Source organism: Carassius carassius, chromosome 1 (assembly GCF_963082965.1).
Source record: "Carassius carassius chromosome 1, fCarCar2.1, whole genome shotgun sequence".
Taxonomy (NCBI): domain Eukaryota; kingdom Metazoa; phylum Chordata; class Actinopteri; order Cypriniformes; family Cyprinidae; genus Carassius; species Carassius carassius.
Genome location: NC_081755.1, coordinates 44190794 through 44214150, shown reverse-complemented (window position 1 = coordinate 44214150; position 23357 = coordinate 44190794). Strand labels below are relative to the sequence as shown.

Here is a 23357-nt window from a genome sequence, read left to right as displayed (position 1 = left end):
GCCAAAAGAAAGAAACAGTCAAAAACTATTAAAAAATAAATAAATAAACGTAATACAAATAAAAACAAAAATTATGAAAAGTTAAAAAAATAAAATAAAAAATCGCAACCTTTTAATATTATGCCATGCAACATTTTGAGTGCAATTCAGGATTTGATTGGATAGTGAAACATGGGTTGTGTGTCATTGTTTCTTTGCTGTGTTTAATTGTGCCCTAAAAGTCTTTAAAGCGAGTAGTCCATTTTGATTTCAATCTCAAGGTTGTTGTTTTTTTATGTAATGTATAATTGATATAGGCTATTTATATAAAAAATATATATAATTAGTTGTATTCCAGTAGCTGCCCCTAAAGGTTTACATTTTAAAAAGAAGCTCTCAGTTTCTCTCTTTTAATTGCAGTTTGACTGCAGTTTTCCATTTCTCTGCATCTCTTTCATTCACACGGCCTTCCTCCATTCATCTTTTCTTTGTCTGCAGCGAGACTGGGATTCCATTCATCTGCTCATATGAATCTGAAACAGGCATTCACACACACACACTTAATCACATGTAAAGAGACATGCATGTCTTCAACACCTGATAAACACACACTCACCATCCTCTGTGGTGCCATGGGTTGCTGTGTTGTTGTATATAAAGTCTGGCCCAGACATCTTTTCATACGACTCTGGAACGAAAGAAAATGACAGTTCTTACAGTATTTCATACCGTACATGTGCATATATTAACACACAGGGAAATCTTTACCAGTGTCTTGTTTTCCATCTTCATCAGGATTTATGTAGTCTGTGGCATATTGAAGAGAGATCACCACACATTAATTTGTCTATTATATATTGAAGTTAATAGAATATCAGATTCTCACCGTCGTCTGCAGTGGAGTGTCGGAGATTCTGTGTCTGTTTGCGAGGCTGAGCATATAAACACTCCACCATATTCTCATACGACTCTCCATCTGGAGAGAAATCAGATCAGACCCCAAACACAACTCGGGTCATGTCCTTTTCTTCAGGCCTACATTAAGACCTTCATATAGAGGAGCTTTAATAAGCAGTCAAAGATTTGGAATATATAGTGTTCATGTTTATGTATTAGGAAGAAAAAACATTTCAATGAAATAAATATGCTATGAAATATTATAGACCATGTTTTTGCCAGTGTCCTCTTTAGAGCTGTATAATACAGGGTTATTATAATTAGCTAAATCTAAGAATTTTTTTTTTTTAATTGCTAAGTGAAATAAATCCAATAAATGAATTATTAAAAAAAAAATTCAAACTTAAATTCAACTTAGTTTTGCAGTGTACTGAATGTAATATTTTATATTTATTTATATAAATGCATATAAAGTATTGTTTTCTCACTCACCCGTAGTTGTCAGATTGCTAGGCAGTTGTGGGGTGTTGTGATGTTTCTGTGGCCCCACAGCTTCCTCTTCCCCAATTGCATCCGGGGTAAGATAATCTAAAACCAACCACCATTTAATTGCACAGTAAAACCACTCACATAATTACTGTTGATCAGGAAATACCTTCATCTGCAGAAACATAGTATGTGACTTTGTCTTGATTGCTGTAGATAGCTGCTTCTACATTCTCATATGACTGCGTCTCATCTGTCGAAGCAAACAAAATAGTGACTGAGCTTTTTAGGGTTTATTTTTGTGGTACTGTATGTCAATCATCTTTTACATAGAGATATTATGTTGAACACTATGATTTGAGATTTGAACACTGTAGTATTTTACCCTTCTTGTTGTTTTCAGAGCTCTCCATACACCTCTGAGCACCGCTCTCAATGTACCTGTGATAACACACACATGCAAAAACATCAAATAGCCTTCTCAAAAATCAAGGGCATGGCTTGATTTAATAGTAATTGTAAAAGTTCTCCCAAAAATGAAAATAAGATGAAAATATACTCACCCGCAGGCCATCCAAGATGTAGCTGTGGAACAGATTCATAGAAATGTAGCATTACATCACTTGCTCACCAGTGTGGATCCTCTGCAGTGAATGGGTGCCGTCAGAATGAGAGTCCAAACAGCTGATAAAAACATCACAATAATCCACATGTAATCCACACCACTCCAGTCCATCAGTTAATATCTTGTGAAACTAAAAGCTTTGTGTTTGTAAGAAACAAATCCATAATATAATCGTTTTTAACTTTAAAGCTTCGCTTGCTAAACTTTGAGTCCTCTATCTATGATATTGATTTCTCCAGTGGAAAGATTGCCTCATCTGAATCAGGAGAGAAATATGCAATGTATATGTAGATCAAGTAGCGGTTTACACTCCAAAACAGCTCTGAACAAATATTTTTTGGGTTTTTGATGTGAGAGGACAATAGAAGATGGACTATTTCACTGGAGGAAGCATTATTATGGATTCTGAACTTTGATTATTATGGATTATCATGGATTTTTTATTAGTTGGTTTAAAGTTAAAAACAACTTGATGGATTTGTTTCTTACAAACATGTGGCTTTTCACTTCCCAAGACATTAAATGATGGACTGGAGTGGTGTGGATTACTTGTGGATTATTGTGATGTTTTTATCAGCTGTTTGGACTCTCATTCTGACGGCACCCATTCACTGCAGAGGATCCTTTTGTGAGCAAGTGATGTAATTCCACATTTCTCTAAATCTGTTCTGATGAAGAAACAAACTAATCTACATCTTGGATGGACTGAGGGTGAGCAAATGTTTAACCAATTTTATTAAAATGTATTAAGTTATTTCTGATAAAAGTGTGCGTTTTGGCAAATATTTGCCCATTTTACACTGAAAGAGACAAAGAGTAAAAAGAAAAGAAAATGTATTGGAAAACATAAATGCATCACCCAGTGTCAGTGTGTGTGGCAAAATGTCCATTTGTGTTTGTCCTCTGCTTTGTGGGCACTGCAAGAAAAATGTGTTTGTTTAGATCAATCATCTATTTTTAGTTTGTGTTGAGTATTTCTCTGCGTAAGTGTTTGGGTGAGTTTACAGTACATCTACTGTTCCTGGGACGCTGTGTTTTGCAGATGTACGTGAACACAACAATTCCAATCAGAAAGGCTGACGCAGGAACTGTGTAGAGCAACCAATCAGGTCGAGATGCTAAACAACACACAAATAAATGAATAAGTGAAACAGCATCTGATTTCTAATGACGTAATGCTACACACAAACATAGCTGTGTTATGTGAAGGTAAGTTTTTACTTGATTTGCTGTGGGACACACTGTCAAACGTGGTTGTGATAACTCTTTTGTAGTCTGTGGACATGTATGAATGGATCATGGAAATAAATTTCTTTAGAGTTGAAAGTTAACTTCACCATGCTGGTTTATATAAATTTACACAGGTTGTGTACACATTACAGAAAAAAAATTAACTCACTGTAAAGATTTTTGGAGAACATTTTACAAGAAAATACTATTTTATTCTTTCTACCTCACAAATATCATGTTTAGATCAGATTAGATTCAGCTTTATTGTCATTATGCAGAGTACAAGAGTTTCTTCTGCTCATCGACCCTGCATTTATTTGATCAAAAATAGAAAAAAACCAGTGTGAAATATTATTACAACTTAAAATAATAGTTTTCTATTTAAATATACTTTAAAAAAATAATTTATTCCTGTGATGCAAAGCTGAATTTTCAGCATCATTACTCCAGCCTTCAGTGTCACATGTAACATCAGTCTATCACATGATCATTTAGAAATTATTCTAATATTCTGATTTATTATGAGTGTTGGAAACAGTTCTGCTGTCTAATATATTTGATGAATAAAAGGTTCAAAAGAACTGCATTTATTCAAAATAAAAATAAAAATTCTAATAATATATTTTCTTTACTATCACTTTTTATAAATTTAACACATCCTTGCTGAATAAAAGTATTGATTTTATTTAAAAAAAGAAAGAAAAACAATTACTGACCCCAAATTACTGACCAGTAGTGTATATTGTTATTACAAAATATTTATATTTTAAAAACATAGCTTCTTTTTTTTTTTTATTCATCAAAGTATCCTAAAAAAGTATCACATGTTCTGAAAAAATATTAAGCAGCAGAACTGTTTCCAACTTTGATAATGAATCATCATATTAGAATGATTTCTAAAGGATCATGTGATAATGATCCTAAAAATTCAGCTTTGCATCACAGAAATAAATGATAATTTAAAGTATAATAAATTTAAAAACAATTTTTTTAAGTTGCAATAATATTTCACAATATTACTGTTTTTTCTGTATTTTTGATCAAATAAATGCAGGCTTGATGAGCAGAAGAAACTTCTTTCAAAAACATTAAAAATAGTAATGTTTCCAAACTTTTGGTCTGTACTGTACATATAAGTGAAGCTATGATTTAGAGAGTTTAATCAAATCTTGTCATTTATTTCTAACCATGAAATCTACTAGCAATTTTTGAGTAAAAATTGTTTCAAAATAAATACATTTGAAATCTGAATCAGTTAAATTAAGTATGTATCCACCTTTTTCTTCAACGGGAATTAAGCCTGGGTGAGATTTCCATTTCATTAGCCGCTATAGGTTAATAACGTGGAGAATAACAATACAAACCAGTGTAATAACAGTACAAACCAGTGTGTTCTTTAGATAACAGATTAAAATAATATGATAGGACACATCAAGTGTCAGTATCAAGCAGCAAAACTAATTGTTTTTACAGCTAAAATAGCTGGACATGAATGAGACCGGAAGATAGACCCATAGAATTTACAAATGAAGGCCCTCAATCTGTCGTTGACAAATTTGGAAACGGAGGTGAACCCAAATCTTTTTTTTTTCTTTTTTTCAATTTATGCTTTGAATCAAGTCCTCTTTTGTGTGTGTGTGTGTGTGTGTGTGTGTGTGTGTGTGTGTGTGTGTTCAGGTGGCAAACTTACAAAATAGCCAAGTCTTGAACCGCTCCAATTAAGGAAATTATATAAAACATTTTTCCCAAATTTGTCCTGAATGACGATTGAAAGTTTCAATAAATAAATAAAAATCAGTTGTTGTTCAGATTGGCTTTTGGTTTTTAAGTCATTTCAACTTAAATCTCTTCTAACTTTATCTTATCTAACTTTAAAAAAGGAAGGTGAAATTGTTACTAATAATTGTAAAATGTTACAATTATTTTGATTAACTTAAAGTAATAATAAAAAAACTTTTAACGTTTGAATGAAATTAATTGAATTAAAACAAATAAATGTAATCTCTTCTTTAGATTTAAAATATAAACCTTGTTCATTAGTGAAATTACAGTACAAGGAAGAAACATTCTAAGAATGTCATGACTTGCAGAATTGTGGATTTGGCACTTGGTTTGACAAACTTCTTGTGAAAAGCATCATCTTCTAAATTTGCTTCATGTGTCACCCTCACACTTTCAGTCTTACTCGGCTTCATTTCACACACGCTCACAGACAGATCCCAAGGGAGGACCTGCGTGCAGTTTTCTCAGCAGCTGCCACACGTTTCCTTTTCTCTGAAACTGTTACACTGCTGAAGCTCTCACCATAAAACATCAGCACAAACACAAAAATATCTAGCACCAGAAAAATATATATAAACTAACAGTGTGGAAAAACTACATGGCAATTAGTAGAGACCAAAAACAACATTCACTGTATTCCATGTTTAGATAAGATGTTAAATAAATATTTAAACATCTACACATACCCACAATTACAAAAACTATTGCTTCAATTCACACAGTTATGTATAAAAATGGGTTATCTATCACAGTAGTTCATATAAACCAAGTTATACTTATAAGTATAACTTGGTTTATATGAACTACTGTGATAGATACCCCATTTTTCTTTTCAAATATTATATTTACTGTTGTCCAGACAAATATCAGCACTCGACTAGCTCCTCTGTCTTTACCTTCATGGATGGCCTTGCTTGTGGTGTTCATCCTGAAACATCAGAGAGAAAACCGTGTGATGTTCACGCAAAGATGGGCAAACCAGAACTGAGAGTATTAGGGAGGAGGAGAAGGAGAGACGAGGCGCAAGAGAAGAAAAGAAGGAGTAACAGAGACAAACAGCAAATGTAAAAAAGGAGAAGTGAGAAAGTAAACATGTCATAAACAATCAGTCTTTTTATACCAAGTACTATGATAATGACCAACATTAAGGGTGCTTTCACACCTGCCTCATTTAAATACAGCAGAGTAGTAGTCCTAGTTATTCAGCTACAGCTCTGCAGAGTTCAAAATTGAGCCAGTTTTATTCCTCATAAGAATATTTGTTGTTGTCAGCCACATGTGCTTACATACAGGTAAATAAAAAACTGAAATAATGATAAATTAAAATATGTTGTACCTAAAAGTAAAAAAAAAAAAAAAAAAAACGTACTGTACTTAAATGCAAAGAAAAACTTTACTCAAATAAAGATTAAATTAAAATGTAACGTGTTTTAACATTAACTGATATTTAATTGATTCTTCTGCATACCCCACTTTGAGAACCACAGACGTAGCTTATATGCTTAGCATTTTTATGCAAATATAATAATTAAAGTATCATATATAGTGCTGTATTAAAATTGATTTGTCACCATTAATCGTATCCAAAATAAAAGTTTGTGTTTAAATATATGTGTGGGTGTACTATGTATATTTATAGATATAAATACACACACATACATGTTTAAGAAATGTACCGTATTTTTCGGACTATAAGTCGCACCTGAGTATAAGTCGCATTTATTTAGAACCAAGAACCAAAAGAAAACATTACCGTCTACAGCCTTCATATCTCTCGGTTCATGTCAAATTAATTTTGATAAATAAGTCGCAGCTGACTATAAGTCGCAGGACCAGCCAAACTATGAAAAAAAGTGTGACTTATAGTCCGGAAAATACGGTATGATATATGATTATTTTTATTTATTTATTTATTGCATTATTTTATTGTCATGCATAATGAAACTCTATTCTGAGCTGTATTCTTAGATTCCTGTACCTCAGATTCCCTGTAGTTTCTAGACCATAAGACACTAAAGGTTTGGATGGAGACTGTCTGCGTGACAGAGTATAGATACACGGCCTTCAAGTTTCAATGACGCATTTTGTCCACAGTCTATGATTTCATCACTTCAAATTAACCAGTTAGCTCACTTCTCAACCTCTAATCTATAATGAGCACTGAGTTTATGCCTTAAAGATCTACATCACTTACACCCCTTAAAACATCTGCTCACACACACAGTAAACACATGCACAAACATCATGAATCATCAGGTCAAGCATGCCGGAGCGGCCTTCAGCGAGGTAATGCTTGAGCTCCTAGACAGACCAAAACAACACACATGCAGAAATATATATCAACACAAATATACATGCAGAAGCCCAAACAAGAGAGAGGTCATTAGCATTTTAACATTTCATGATAATTACTCTCAAAATTCATTTGGATTTAGAGGTAATAGTTATTTAGGATATTATTTGAAATTAACTCTTTAGAAAAGATTAATTAATCAGTTCATTAATACATTTTAATATGTAATGCATTCATAATTTAATCATTTTTTTGTTTGTATTTATTCAATATTAATTTCTCATTTTCTGCAATTAAGAGATTCCATGGACGTTAAAGGTTCTTCATGGAACCATGCAAATTAAAGAAATGTGATAAATTTGTGAATTAAAAATTCCTAAACCACTGGTTGATTTAATTGCTTATGATATAAAATGAAATATTAAAGAAAATGTTTTTAATGTTGTGTAACCTATTAACTTCTAATAATTTCTTCTAAGTAGTCATCCCTATCTCTGTATTTTCCTATTTGTTTTATTAATATACAGCAGGTTTATTTCTGACAGGTTTCGTTTTAACTGAGCCGTTTAATAAATTAATTTAAATTATTGGCAATCATTTGATTGAATACTGAATAATTATCATTATTAATTAAAATAACAACATGCCATTAATATAGCTAATAATTTATTAGTACATTATATTAATTAAATGATAGTATTGTAAATATAATATTATAATAATTTTATACATGCCATTTATTTATTTTTATTTTTGTTCCTTTTAACAATATTATATTTTTGTTCTGTTTTTCCTTTTAAGTTCAACCCTTGGTTAATTGTTTCCCTTTATTTCTTTTTATTCTTAATTTTAACGTTTGGTTAAATTTCAACCCTTTGGTTATAAACAGCATGCTTAAAATGTTTGTTTCTTTCTCCACTGGTGCTCATTAATGTGCTTTTTAGGACTCCTTATGTATTAGACAGAAAATGTATTTCATTTAAATGAACTATACTGCTTGAGCAAACAAACTTCAACAACAGAACAACTGCAGCATAGCCTCAAATAATCTGATGTGTGGTTTTGGTAATGAAGAGAGTTTGTTTGCTCGCTCTATTTTTCTTAATGTGTGATATTGTGAACGTGAGAGTTTAGCTGTCTGACACAGGTAAGAGGTTGGCGGGAAACGACGGCCAAGTTTAGCTACAGGGCTGTTCCCAACAGTAATGACGCAGGTGCGAGGGGTTTGTGTCTGACGGTAAAGCCAGGACCCAGGAGCTCACGTCTGTCCTTTGATATTAATGTGCATTGAAAACAATGTGTAGCCTCAGTGCACACGGAGAGGCTGAGATAAAGTAACCTGCGCTTAACTTTGTTAGTGTCAGTGGCTTACAGATGCACACAAGTGAATGAACGGCCCTCTGTTGTCATGTTAGATAAGTTTCTGTGCTACATTTGACTTGTTACATCCTCTTCTTGTCTAGGGATGAAATTGGATTAATATATGCTACTAAAGAGATCTAAAAATGTATCAGCAAAAGTAATAAAACTACAGCCGGTACAACAGGCTTTCTTAAAGAAACACTAATGCTTTGAGTAAACAATAGTCACAATAGAACAGTCCATTCTTAGGCTGTCAGTTGATTCATTTTTTTTTTTTTTTTATAAAATCACAAACTAAATTTGACTGTGAAATAGCCCCCCAAAAGATCATTCAAACCTATTATTGTATTAAACTTTTAGGCTACAATGGCCTAACATTAAGTATGGATTCTATGAAACATAAAAGAAGATAATTTGAGAAACGTCTCAGTAATTTTTGTTCATGCAATGAAAGTCATATTGACCAAAACAGCTTAGTTAAACAGTATTTAAAATACCTTATTTTATGTTGTGCAAAAGAAAGTAAGTCATTCAGGTTTGAAACAACATGGGGATGAGTAAATAATTTAAAATTATTATTATTATTATTATTTTATATAAATGAAATGTAACCCTTAAGAAGAAACTGAAACTACCAGCAGATGGCGGTAAATCTCTTTATGAGTCGATTCAGAAAACGGTTCTGCGGTGACTTTTTAGGCAATATTTTCTTTGACAAAATTGAACAAAACGCACAATATTGTTTTTAAATTTTGCACAACATTAACTTTTTATCTACTGGATTATTGTATAAATTCACATGTGCACTCGTGTTCTGCGTGAAAAAAAAAAAAAAAAAAAAAACGGAAATCCTGTGATATTGCTTATCATGAAATAAATATGATACAAAAACTCATTTTTTTGCCCCAATATCTTGCATTTTTAGGGCACAACTGCATATATGGAGTGGTTGTCCTGCATCATATTAGTCAACTGTATGAAATGTAAGATTCTGGGGCCATATATATGGTATATATATATATATATATATATATATATATATATATATATATATATATATATATATATATATTGCAATTAATTAATTCATGATTTTAATGGTTTTATACAATTACAAATACAACCAAAGGATACATTATGATAAATATTATTAATGATAATATCAAAGGTTAGTATAAAAAACAAAATGTTTAATTATACATTTTACAGCGTTCATATTTTTCATACATTGTTTTGAGATATTTTTGAGCTATGTCCTAAAATTAAAATTAATTTAAATATACATATTTCTTATGATCTGTGTCCGCGGTTTAAAACACCATTGGAGCGCTTGTGTTTTAGCCACGCCTCCTCATCAGCTGACAGCGCGCGTGACGCATTTGCTGACTTCCTAGCGAGCACGACACAAGCGACCGGAGCATCAGAGTAAAAGTATGCGAATTAACGGTAAGTGTGTTTATTAAACTACAGGCGGGGATCATGTCCCTCTCATGAACTGGTATCTGTAAGATGAGTAAATGAAGTGTTTGATCCGTGCTTCCGGTGTTTTCGTTTACCTTCTGCTGTAACAGTGTATCGTTAACTGTGTAAAAGCACCACTTGTTGTCTTAAAAACAGTGTCATTATGTGCTGAATAATAATAAGTAAGAAAAATAATTATAATCCAGATGTTCACAGATCTGGTTGTCCGTTTACATGGGAGGTTTCTTTCTGTGGAAATATGTTTGACAGTACAAAGTTAAATACTATGTCATAAAAAAAAGAGATAAAATCTGTTCAAAGGGGCAATGATTGTTAGGTCATTGTATTTCATGGATGTCAAGTCAGTTTGTTTGTATAGAACTTTTAATACAAAATTTAAAAGTACCTATTTTTGTTACCATAATTATATAGGGTGCTAAATGTAGTATATTAGCCCATATAAAGTGTGCATCATACAAGTTTTTATTTTTATTAATATTATTTTATGGAAGTACTTTCGGTTTTGCTTGCAGTCTGTTTGGGTTTGAGATGTCCAGTTAATAAATAAAATAAAAATTATTAATTTAAAAACCTTACAATACGCCATTCAATTTTTTAAGTTGACACAAATACATAATAATCACGTTTTGTTTTCTTATGGACGTATTTCCTGTTTTTATGTGGTTTTTATCAAGATGTCCAGTCGATAAAGTCAAACCAGGATGATCCACTAGCAAGACCTGATAGTTCTGGTTTCTCTTACAGGGTGTTTTTAAGTGTCAGGGTGGGATTTCGGGAGAGATGCCATCCAATAAGAGTATTTCAGATGGCCCGATCACACAGTTTGTGAACTGCAGGATACTGAAGGATCACAAGCTGCAATGGTAACACATGAGGACACACCTCTGATTTCTTTACAGTTATAATTATCATTTTCTTAACGTAAGAAGTTTGTTGCAAACAGTACAGATTCACATGCATTCTCACATATTAGACTGGCCTTTACAATGTTGGATGACATAAATGTTAAAGACTTGGTTTAATTATAAAAGCTGGTTAAAACATTATGAGCTGGAATTGATTCCTGATGAAATCTGCACATTTTCTACAGTGATTCTGAAGGAAAATCTGTGTGTTTCTAGGGAAGACCTGTGGGTTCGTGAGGGCAAGATTTTGAACCCGGAGAAGCTGTTCTTCGATGAGGAGGGTTTTGCGGATCACAAAGTTGACTGCGAGGATAAAATCATTGCACCTGGATTCATAGATGTACAGATAAATGGTAAACAAGTCTCTGAAACCAGCATAAGTCTAATGTAGAAGTACACATTGGGCTGACATTGTTGCATTCACCAGTTTATCTAAAAGTATCTGTGTGCATACTTGTAATGCTAAGCTCCTCCCCTCTTCTCACTCATAGGTGGATATGGCATCGACTTCTCCCTGGCCAGCAGTGACATCAGAGGAGGCGTGGCTCTGGTGGCCAAAAAGATTTTAGAACACGGTGTCACTTCCTTTTGCCCGACCCTTGTCACGTCTCCAGCAGACATATACCATAAGGTACAATCTATAAATCAATAATCACACCTCATTAGTCTTTTGGATGCTCAAACACGCACATAAATACACCTCTGTTCTTTTTCCTTGAGATTTTATAGTATCTGATATTGTATCTAAAATAAAATGTGTTGGAATAATTATGTTTTTGTGCTCTTATGCTCACCAAGACTGCATTCATTTGATCAAAAATACAGTAAAAACTGTAATATTGTAAAGAAGACTGCATTTTCTGATCAGACATACAGTAAAAATAGTAATATTATGGCAAAATCTGCATTTATGTGATCTAAAATACAGTGAAAGTAGTTATTTTATGACCAAGGCTGCATTTATTTGATCAGAAATACAGTAAAAACAGTAATATTCTGACCTAGGCTGCATTTATTTGATCAGAAATACAGAAAAAAATTATATTATGACCAAGGCTGCACTTATTTGATCAGAAATACAGTAAAATTTGTAATATTCTGACCAAGGCTGCATTTATAAGATTAAACATACAGTAAAAACAGTTATATTGTGAAATATTATTACAATTTAAAATGACTGTGTCTGTTTGAATGTCTTTTAAAATGTAATTTATATCTGTGATGTAAAAGCTGAATGTTTCAGCATCATTGCTCCAGTCTTCAGTGTCACATGATCCTTCAGAAATCACTCTAATATGCTGATTTGAGGCTACTAGCACCAGTAATGATGCTGTTTCTCTCCACAGGTCATTCCTGAGGTCAAAGTTCAGGATGGAGGACCTGAGGGGGCGGGAGTTTTAGGTAAGGTGTACACAGATGTAGTGTGCACTGTGCACACAAAATAAATAGACTTTATTTACTTTATTAAAATGTCTGTTGACCAGGATTATTAAAGTAAAGCTACTAAAACTACAAAAATATTTTTTGGTACTTGAAATAAAATAAACGTTAAATGAAATAAAGTACTATATAAAAGCATTTTTTTTTTTTAGTTTAAATTGATTTACCAAAATAACTGAAATAAAAATTATATATATATATATATATATATATATATATATATATATAAACATATTTTTGACAAAAACAGACAAGAAAATTACTAGACCTAGAAAAGCAGAAAATGTAAAAAATAAAAACATTGATTAAAAACCATATTAGGACCTCAGTTATAATACTTAAACTAACACTGGTGTTGGCATTTCTGTAGTTACATTGATATTTTATTTCATATTTGATTTGATTAGACTTTTAGTAATGATTTTACCTCCCGGTTGTTTCAGGTATTCATCTGGAGGGGCCGTTCATCAGTGAAGAGAAGAGAGGCGCTCACCCTCCGAAGTTCCTCCGCACTTTTAAAGCAGGTGGCGTGGCCGACCTGATGGAGACATATGGTCACCTGGACAATGTCGCCATGGTAACCCTCGCACCAGAACTAGCCAATAGCGCGGCAGCAATCCGTGAACTGTCAGGAAGAGGCATTGCAGTGTCACTCGGTGCGTATGTCATTTCTTATTTTATTTCTAACTAGTTTTTTCAACTGGCTGAGCATTTCTAAAGTGTTTCTCTGTCCAGGTCACTCTATGGCTGATGTCTCTCAGGCTGAAGAGGCTGTTCAGCATGGAGCCACATTCATTACACATTTATTTAATGCCATGTTGCCTGTTAGTATCACACACACATTAATGGAAAGGCATGCACACACACATATGCACATTCAGTGATTAGCAGGCAATTGCACACAAGTACATGTTTAAAATAACATCATATTTCTAGTATGCTACCATACCATGAAAATAAATAAATTAAATCGTTTAAAAAATGAATATGCATACCGTGAATGATTCATACTATTTTTTTTGTTATAGTTTCATCATCGAGACCCGGGCATTGTGGGATTGCTCACAAGTGATCGTGTTCCACCAGGTCGGACTGTTTACTACGGTATGATCGCAGATGGGATACACACACACCCTGCAGCGCTGCGCATTGCACACAGAGCCAATCCCGCAGGTATTCACAAACACACACAAAACTACAAACCTGTACCTAGTAATGACTATTTATGACAATACAAAATAGTTTAATGAAATGCAGTAAAGTTTTTCACTGTAGTAAAGTTATTCTGTGTGTATGTGTGTTGGTGGCAGGGTTGGTGTTGGTCACTGATGCTGTGATGGCGATGGGCCTTCCTCCTGGTCGACACACACTCGGACAGCAGCAGATAGACATCCAGGGGCTTCACGCTTACGTTGTAGGTCTGTGTCACCTTCTATCTGCTTTCAGTGTGCAGCAAGTTAACCCTTAAACTGACAGTTGAAGCAGTTTTGAGCTTGTCAATTTCTATTTACCTTTTTCCCTTTCCCATATACAGGTACTGTACATCTAAAAAAAAAAAATTATATCATGGAGAAGTCCTTTATTTTTTGTAATTTAATTCAATTCTATTGATATTAATAATAAAATTCAAACTTTCTTATATTCTAGATTCGCTGCACACAAACTGAAATATTTCAAGGTTTTTTGTTTTAATCCTGATGGTTACGATTTACAAAAAATTCAGTATCTCAGAAAATTAGAATATTCCATTTTGAGCTTGATTAGTTTGATTAATTTTGAGTATAAATACTGGGTACCTATTGGGCTAGTTTAGAACATGCAACCACAATTATGGGAAAGAGTACTGACAAGGAGGGTAAGCCACAGAAGGTCATTGCTTAAAGGGCTGGTTCTTCACAGAGTGCTGTATCAAAATATATTCATAGAAAGTTGACTTGAAGGAAAAAGGTGGTAGGAAAGGTGCAAAAGCAACAGGGATGACCACAGCCATGGGAAGATTGTCAGGAAAGCCGATTCATGAACTTGGGAGAGCTTCACAAGGAGTGGACTGAAGCCGGAGTCAGGGCATAAAGAGTCACCAAACTCAGACAGTCTTCAGGAAGAGAGCTACAGCTGTCACATTCCTAGAACCAATCCACTCCTGAACCAGAAAAATACCGACAGAAGCATTTCACCTGGAGTAAGGAGAAAAAGACCTGGACTATTGCTCAGTGGTTCACAGTCCTCTTTCCAGATAAAAGTACATTTAGCATTTCATTTGGAAATCAAGGTCTGGTGTCTGAAGGAAGACTTGAGAGGCACAGAATCCAAGCTGCTTGAAGTCCAGTGTGAAGTTTCTGAAGTCAGAGAACTAAGTCTTGGAGAACTTAAATTATTCAATTACTTTAATTATTTCTGTTTGGTAAATCTGTTTTTTGATTGATCTTTGAGGAAATATTCACATTTTTTGAGATACTGAATAAGCTGTAAGTCATAACCATAAGAATTCAAACAAAAAAGTCTTGAAATATTTCAGTTTGTGTGCAATGAATCTAGAATATAAGAACGAACTTTAAAATATACAAAAAAATAAAGAACTTCTCCATGATATTCTGATATTTTGAGATGTACAAAGTCAGTTTAGAAAGTGAAAGTCATTTCAAACCATACCGAAAGGTTTGAGTTGAATGTTTTGTAATTATACTGTTGCTGATTGTATGGTTGTTTTAGAGTATTTTTTTAATTGTTTAGTCTAATTGTTTAAATATTATGTTATTTAAACAACTGAACAATAAGGTGCAGAGTTACAATAATAAAGAAAAAAAACATATTTTTAATGATTATATTTTAAAATGTAATTTATTACTGTTATGCAGGATTTCTTAAGTGTTCAGTGTCACATGATCCTTTGCTTTACTCTTTGATAAATATAAAGCTCCAAAGAACAGCATTTATTTGAAATAGAAATCTTTTGTAACATCATAAAGGTCTTTACAGTCAATTTTGTTAAATTTGATTAGATTAGATTAGATTAGATTAGATTAAACTTTATTGTCATTGCACATGTTAGGTACAGGGCAACGAAATGCAGTTAAGCATCTAGGCAAGGCAAGGCAAGTTTATTTATATAGCACATTTCATACACAATGGTAATTAAAAGTGCTTTACATAAGAGAAAGTAAAATAATCATGAAGAACAAAAATAAAACAAGCAATTTTAAAACTTAGAAAATTTTTTTAAAAATGGACTTATTTAAAGTCAGAATCCTGGCAGCAGTGTTGTGGATGAGCTGCAGCTGTCTAATGGTCTTTTTGGGAAGGCCGGTGAGGAGCCCATTACAATAGTCCACCCTGTTGGTGATAAAGGCATGAACAAGTTTCTCCAAGTCTTGGCTGGAAACAAAACTTTTAATTCTTACAGTGTTTTTTAAATGATAGTACCGTATTTTTCGGACAACTACGGAAAAATACGTCATGATGAGGAAAAAAAACATATATAAGTCACACTGGACTATAAGTCGCATTGATTTAAGAAGCAAGAGAAAACATTACCGTCTACAGCAGCAAGAGGGCACGGCTGTAGACGGTAATGTTTTCTCTTGGTTCATTTCACTTGGTTCATGTCAAATTAATTTTATTAAATAAGTCGCACCTGACTATAAGTCGCAGCACCAGCCAAACTATGAAAAAATGTGCGACTTATAGTCCGAAAAATACGGTATGCTGATTTAGTTGGTGTGCTTTGACATGACTACTGAAACTAAGGTCTGTCTCCAGTCTCCTTATAGTCCGGAAAATACGGTATGCTGATTTAGTTGGTGTGCTTTGACATGACTACTGAAACTAAGGTCTGTCTCCAGAATCACACCAAGTTTCCTGACTTGATTTTTAGTTGTTTGACTCCTAGAGTCAAGGTATGCATTCACCTTGAAAACTTAATCTTTGTTTCCAAATGCAATGACTTCAGTTTTTTCCTTGTTTAATTGAAGAAAGTTCTGGCAAATCCAACTATTAATTTAATCAATACATTGGCAGTGGGAGTCAATGGGGCTGTAGTCATTTGGAGATAAGGCTAGGTAAATCTGGGTCTCATCAGCATAGCTGTGATTTGGTAATTTGGTTCTTTCTCATTATTTGACTTAGTGGGAGCATATACAGGCTAAACAAGAGCGGTGCAATAATTGAGCCTTGTGGGACTCCACATGTCATGGACGTCCACTTAGACTTATGCTCTCCTAGACTCACACAATAGCCTCTCCCTTCTAAGTATGACCTGAACCATTTGAGTACCATCCCAGAAAGTGCAATAAGCAGTAAGTACAGAATATACAAGGTCTACAATATGTTACAAATGTACAATAAATATACAGATCAGGCAGTATCATGGACATAATTTACAGATTTTAAATACTATCAGCATGATATACAGGATAGGTGTACTATGAACATACTATACAGATGGATTATGTAAAAGTGTATGTACACTATAGGCAGAAACTATGAACATATGAACATAATTTATACTATTGCAATGGACAGTAAAGTGCATAGAAAATATTTCAGTGTACAAATGGATAACTCAGTATTCTGGATGAACAGACATTAGTGCAAGTAATAACAAGTTTACTGTTTTTTGCTTGTTTGTAAATAAATCAATCAGATGTAGTGATGAGGAGGGGTGAGGAGTCTGTGTGTATGGTGTGTGTGTGGGGGGCGGGGGTGGTGTTGGGGGGTCAAAGGGCAGGGTTCAGTAAGTAGACAGCTGTAGGGAAAAAGCTGTTCCTGAATCTGTTGGTCCTTGTCCCGAGGATCCTGAAGCGCCTCCCAGAGGGCAGGAGGTTTCTGTCCTTTCTTAACTGAAAGTATTAATTTCTTTAAAAAAAAACACATACTGACCCCAAACTTTTGTATGTTAGTGTATATTCAGCTTAAAATTTATTTGATTGATCCATATTATATTGTATTATTTTGTGATATTTTATTATGTATTTTATTGGGTTTTTCATGGTATTATTATTTACTGCTCTCAATTATAAGATGATTTTGAGTGTTTTGTTTACACAGATTTGTGGTTCTATACAATAGCATAGCATGTTTTTATTCATTCATTCTTGATTTCAGGCACTACAACTTTGAGTGGCAGCATTGCGACCATGGACATGTGTGTGAGACACTTCAGAGAGGCATCAGGTCAGTGTGTGTCAAGTGTGTCTGATTACACTTACCCAGAGGAACTGGCTGGAGGTTATTCCATTATAGGACAATGTGTGTCCATCATAGAAGTTTTATATGTGTGTGTGTGTGTGTGTGTGTATGTGTGTGTAGGTTGTACAGTAGAAGCTGCATTAGAAGCTGCATCGCTGCATCCTGCTCAGATGCTGGGCATCAGTCACAGGAAGGGAACGCTGGAGTATGGCACTGATGCAGGTATAAATGCTTCTTTTGGGGGCTTATTTTAAATTTTATTTTATTTTATTTATTTTATTTTTTTTATTGACGGTTGCTTCTTAAAGGAATAATTCACTCAAAAATGACAATTTGTTGAAAATCTACTCACCCTGTAGCACTCAAGATGTAGATTAATTTTTTCTTCCTCAGAACAGATTTGGAGAAATTTAGCATTACATCACTTGCTCACCAAAGGATCCTCTGCAGTGAATGGGTGCCATCAGAACGAGAATCCAGACATTATGGATTTGTTTCTTACAAACACAGATTTTCACTACACCAGATATTGACCAATGGACTGGAGTGGTGTGGATTACTTGTTGATTATTGTGATGTTTTAATCATTCCGATGGCACCCATTTACTGTAGAAGATCCATTGCTGAGCAAGTGATGTAATGCTAAATCTTCCTCCAAATCTGTTTTGGTTAAAAAAAAAAAAAATCCTTTACGTCTTCGATGACCTGAGGGTGAGTAAATTTTTAGGTGAATTACTCCTTTAACCTCATACACAATATTCAAAAAATCTTGTGTTAGTAGCATATCACAGCATTTCCACTTTTGCTCTGATTTCCTTATGTCATCAAATGTGTTCCTCTTTGTTGGAGAAGAATATACAGGTGCTGGTAATATAATTAGAATATCATCAAAAAGTTGATTTATTTCACTAATTCCATTCAAAAAGTGAAACTTGTATATTATATTCATTCATTACACACAGACGGATATATTTCAAATCTTTATTTCTTTTAATTTTGATGATTATAACTGACAACTAAGGAAACTCACAAATTCAGTATCTCGGAAAATTTGAATATAACTTAAGACCAATACAAAGAAAGGATTTTTAGAAATCTTGGCCAACTGAAAAGTATAAGCATGTACAGCACTCAATACTTAGTTGGGGCTCCTTTTGTCTGAATTACTGCAGCAATGCGGCGTGGCATGGAGTTGATCAGTCTGTGGCACTGCTCAGGTGTTATGAGAGCACAGGTTGCTCTGATAGTGGCCTTCAGCTCTTCTGCATTCTTGGGTCTGACATATCACATCTTCCTCTTCCCAATACCCCATAGATATTCTATGGGGTTAAGATCAGGCGTGTTTGCTGGCCAATTAAGAACAGAGATACCATGGTCCTTAAATCAGGTACTGGAAGCTTTGGCACTGTGTGCAGGTGCCAAGTCCTGTTGGAAAATGTAATCTGCATCTCCATAAAGTTGGTCAGCAGCAGGAAGCAGGAAGTGCTCTAAAACCTCCTGGTATATGGCTGCGTTGACCTTGGACCTCAGAAAACAAAGTGGACCAACACCAGCAGATGACATGGCACCCCAAACCATCGCTGACTGTGGAAACTTTACACTGGACCTCAAGAAACGTGGATTGTGTGCCTCTCCTCTCTTCCTCCAGACTCTGGGACCCTGATATCCAAAGTAAATGCAAAATTTACTTTCATCAACATGAATGAACATAACTTTGGACCACTCAGCAGCAGTCCAGTCCTTTTTGTCTTTAGCCCAGGAGAGACGCTTCTGACACTGTCTATTGTTCAAGAGTGGCTTGACACAAGGAATGCAACAGCTGAAACCCATGTCTTGCATACGTCTGTGTGTAGTAATTCTTGAAGCATTGACTCCAGCTGCAGTCCACTCTCTGTGAATCTCCCCCAGATTTTTGAATGGGTTTTGTTTCACAATCCTCTCCAGGGTGTGGTTATCCCTACTGCTTGTACACTTTTTTTTTTTTCTACCACATCTTTTCCTTCCCTTCACCTCTCTATTAATGTGCTTGGACACAGAGCTCTGTGAACAGCCAGCCTCTTTTGCAATGACCTTTTGTGTCTTGCCCTCCTTGTGCAAGGTGTCAATGGTTGTCTTTTGGACAACTGTCAATTCAGCAGTCTTCCCCATGATTGTGTAGCCTACAGAACTAGACTGAGAGACCATTTATAGGCTTTGCAGGTGTTTTGAGTTAATTAGCTGATTAAAGTGTGGCACCAGGTGTCTTCAATATTGAACCTTTTCACAATATTCTAATTTTCTGAGATACTGCATTTAGGATTTTCCTTAGTTGTCAGTTACAATCATCAAAATTAAAAGAAATAAAGATTAGAAATATATCAGTTTGTGTGTAATGAATGAATATAATATATAAGTGTCACTTATTAAATGGAATTAGTGAAATAAATAAACTTTTTGATGATATTCTAATTATATGACCAGCACCTGTACTACATATTCTAGAATATATGAAGATTAAAAAAACTTTTTTGTATTTAAATGTAAAATTTATGGTAAAATTATTTTTTTTTATATTATCCATTGGATAGATGATGTGTTCACAATAAAGTGTTTTTGATGTGAAATGCACAGTTATGCATTTTGTTTTGTAGACTTTGTAGTGCTCGATGACACACTGACAGTCAGGGAAACCTACATTGCTGGACAGCAGGTCTGGAGGAAGTGACATCATCTGGAGGACTGTCTTCTGCTGGGATCATTAAAGATTTTTTTTTTTATTAGAATTTCTTTCTCTCTTTGGACTTGGAACCAAAAAGGCAAATTACTGCCAATACATATGTGTTATTCTCATTAAATTGAATTATATTGATTAATTCCATCCTGAATAAAAAAAAACATACTCCCTATATATATATATATATATATATACACAATCACTGTTATGACACTTTTTATGCACCTCTACTGTAGCAGAATGTATCTTGGGGGCCTTTTAAAAAGAGCCAGAATCTTTTTTTTTTTTTCTCCACATACAGTGTGTATGGATTTCTAACACAAATCTAACTTGTTTAAATGTGTAACCCAACAGTAAAAAAAATCTCAAGGGTCCAGTTATTTCAGTAATGACCTACATAATTCAGTGCCCTCAATCTAATGTGAAACTGGACAGTTTAACCAACTGATTTCCTCAATGTTTCTTTTCTATTCTTTTTATCCAGTTAACATTTTTAAGCTTTTAGAATTTTTAGGTATAATAAAAATGTTCCTTTATTAATAAAAATGTATGTTTGTGAGTCTGAATGAGGAAGACGCACATATAATGGATGTATTTAAGATATCCAGCTTACTTGAATTGATTATCTGTTTAGTTCAATGCATCTTTAAAATTCAATGTTCAAAAACCCAACAATAAAACCTAACAAAGCATTAGTTCATATGTTTTAACAGCACAACTGTATAAGAAAAAATGACCTCAATCTCGCAATAAAAAGCAGCTTCTATTAAAAAACATTGCTCAAGTTAATGGGTGAATGGCTTGGCTTCTGGTTTTTTTCAAACTGAGTAAAACTCCTCTAATTTGGTCCTCTAAACAACAAATCTTAGTCCGGTTCTTCAAGTCAAATGCACATGGTGTGTGTCCACCATATCAGTCTTCACCCCAGAAATGCTGAAATTAAGATGCTGATGTCCACACTTAGAGTTACATCCCATCAACAACCATGCAGTTTTATCTCTGTATTTATCATGTATTTAACAATATTCAGTAAATTTATAATTGCACTGTAACAAGGACATAAAGAGTAACCAAAAACAGCTTGAATATCTTATATTTTATTTAGATGTTTCATTATTTTTATTATTTGTTTTATTAATCTGTACTGTTCATCCATGCACACAATCATATAGATTTTTTATATATTATAATTTGACTTCTTTTTATTTTTACTACTTGCATTATTTAAATGTATCCCACTCAAATTATTATAATAAGTATTAATAGTATTTGCACAGGCGGTGGCTGTGTTTCTGTCATCTGATCTGAGCAGGAATGATGATCCAGCTCTCCTGGCTCTGTCCCGAGAGTTAGGCTGCTCTGGCCGGGTCAGCCGCAGGTAAGTACACCTGTGCCCTCATCAGTCCTCTGGATGTCATCAAAATCAGATTTCAGGAAATAACTTCCATTTCACTGAGCCAAAGGTCTCTTGAGTTTCCTAACTGTTTTTTCTGTACATATCAATTAAATGAAAACATAACTATTAACACATTAAACTAAAGCTGTTTTCATCCATAGCTGACACCATAGTCCCGGTTCTAGTAGGCTACATCTGGTTTGGCTGCACTGCGCATGCTCACTTCAAAGAGGCCTGTTTATTTGCTTTAAACTGGTTGTAAATGCACAGTGTTTTTGTGCTTCTTTCGTTTGTTTTGTAGTTTCTCTGCTGTAGCAACTGAGGGACAGGCCTCTAGGTGGCAGTGTGTTACACTTTTTCAAATCTTCACATTCACATCAGGTTTTGTGCATGCTGCAGTTGCAGGTGGAGCAGGTGTCCTCGAGGAGTCATCAGGGGAAGTACTGGGGTTTATGACTGAAGAAGGACTTCCTGCTTTCTGGAAAGGTCACAGTCCTGCCCAGCTGCTGTCTTTGTGTTATGGGGCAGTTCAAGGATGTGAAGATAAATAATATGTATTATAATATATGTAACATTTTCATGAGGCCAGAATAATCTTCTTGCTTAATTATTAAGCCATATAAAAATGTTTTTGACCTTAAAATGATCTTGAGATCTTGAAAACTGATCCAATTTTAAGGGTAGAAAAAGTTTCTCTTCTGTTCTATTTTGCTACAATTTTGTTGCAAAAATATTCTATTCTGTGGAAATAAATAAAGATACATTTTATCCTGATTTTAGTATTATTCATATACTACTATAGTAGTTATTCATATTTCTAATTGTTTTTTATTTTAACTTAAAAATATTTTAATGATTTTATTATGTACTTCTGTCATTTTCTATTTGTTTTATGTTTAATTGAGCTTTCGTTTATTTTCATTTCAGTGTTTTATTTGTTAATTTTGAATTGCTTATATATATTTCTTTATTTTAAGTTTTTGTAATATTGGTATGTGCTTGTGTCATTTTTATTTATTTTATTTGTTTTATTCAATTTCTAATTCATTTTTATTTCAGTTTTTGTTTTAGTCTTTTTAATAAACATATACTGATTTCAATTTGTCAAAACATTTAAGTGTTTCATTTATTATTTAGTGTTTTAATTATAGAGTTTTAGTTATACATTAAACTATAAAATAGTTTTACAAAAGAATACTCATTTCCTGTATTTTCTGTGCAGGTGCGGACATATCATGCATTTGCTGACAGCCTGGTGAGGATCGTCAGAGAGGAAGGGCCCGGAGTTTCTTTAAGGGTACGAGTACCTTCTTCTGGTACGGATTCTTCATCATTGCCATTGTCAGCTTCAAGAGCAGGAAATTTTGTCATAATGTCTGTATGTTTTGGTTTGCACTCTGCATTATGATCTATTTCATTGTTGTTATACATAACACTGGAAATCAGAATGTTTTAACTTTGCAGTTTTGCATTTCAAAAAAATGTCAAATACATACTCAATTTGGAGCATGAACTATTCAGTCATCTTTTCTACAGTTTCATTTCAGTTTTTTTGTTTGTGTGTGCTTTATGTCTTTGTTAAG

General features: G+C 33.8%; 2 protein-coding genes across 9 annotated transcripts in view; both read left to right on the top strand.

The window, feature by feature from the left end:
* LOC132151902 (Fc receptor-like protein 5) overlaps nt 1-23357 on the top strand; it is a 628771-nt gene that overhangs the window by 182656 nt on the left and 422758 nt on the right. The window lies entirely within an intron of this gene.
* On the top strand, nt 9979-20417 carry LOC132152013 (N-acetylglucosamine-6-phosphate deacetylase). Of its 3 annotated transcripts, none has more exons than XM_059560643.1 (12): nt 9979-10100; nt 10881-10999; nt 11258-11394; nt 11533-11672; nt 12388-12442; nt 12925-13137; nt 13217-13305; nt 13510-13654; nt 13792-13899; nt 17582-17650; nt 17786-17887; nt 20296-20417. In XM_059560643.1, exons 2-12 carry the CDS (start codon nt 10917-10919, stop codon nt 20367-20369), a joined length of 1215 nt encoding a protein of 404 aa, XP_059416626.1. In that variant the 5' UTR covers nt 9979-10100; nt 10881-10916; the 3' UTR covers nt 20370-20417. The 3 variants fall into 3 exon arrangements, with proteins under 3 accessions (XP_059416626.1, XP_059416617.1, XP_059416634.1); XM_059560634.1 differs by having other exon boundaries at nt 10017-10100; nt 10811-10999; XM_059560651.1 differs by having other exon boundaries at nt 10062-10085.

Coding starts and splice junctions, on each gene's coding strand:
- LOC132152013 (XM_059560643.1), top strand. CDS start 10,917: ATGCCATCCAATAAGAGTATTTCAGATGGCCCGATCACACAGTTTGTG. Junction 11,000..11,257: donor AAGGATCACAAGCTGCAATG/GTAACACATGAG, acceptor GTGTGTTTCTAG/GGAAGACCTGTGGGTTCGTG. Junction 17,651..17,785: donor ACACTTCAGAGAGGCATCAG/GTCAGTGTGTGT, acceptor ATGTGTGTGTAG/GTTGTACAGTAGAAGCTGCA.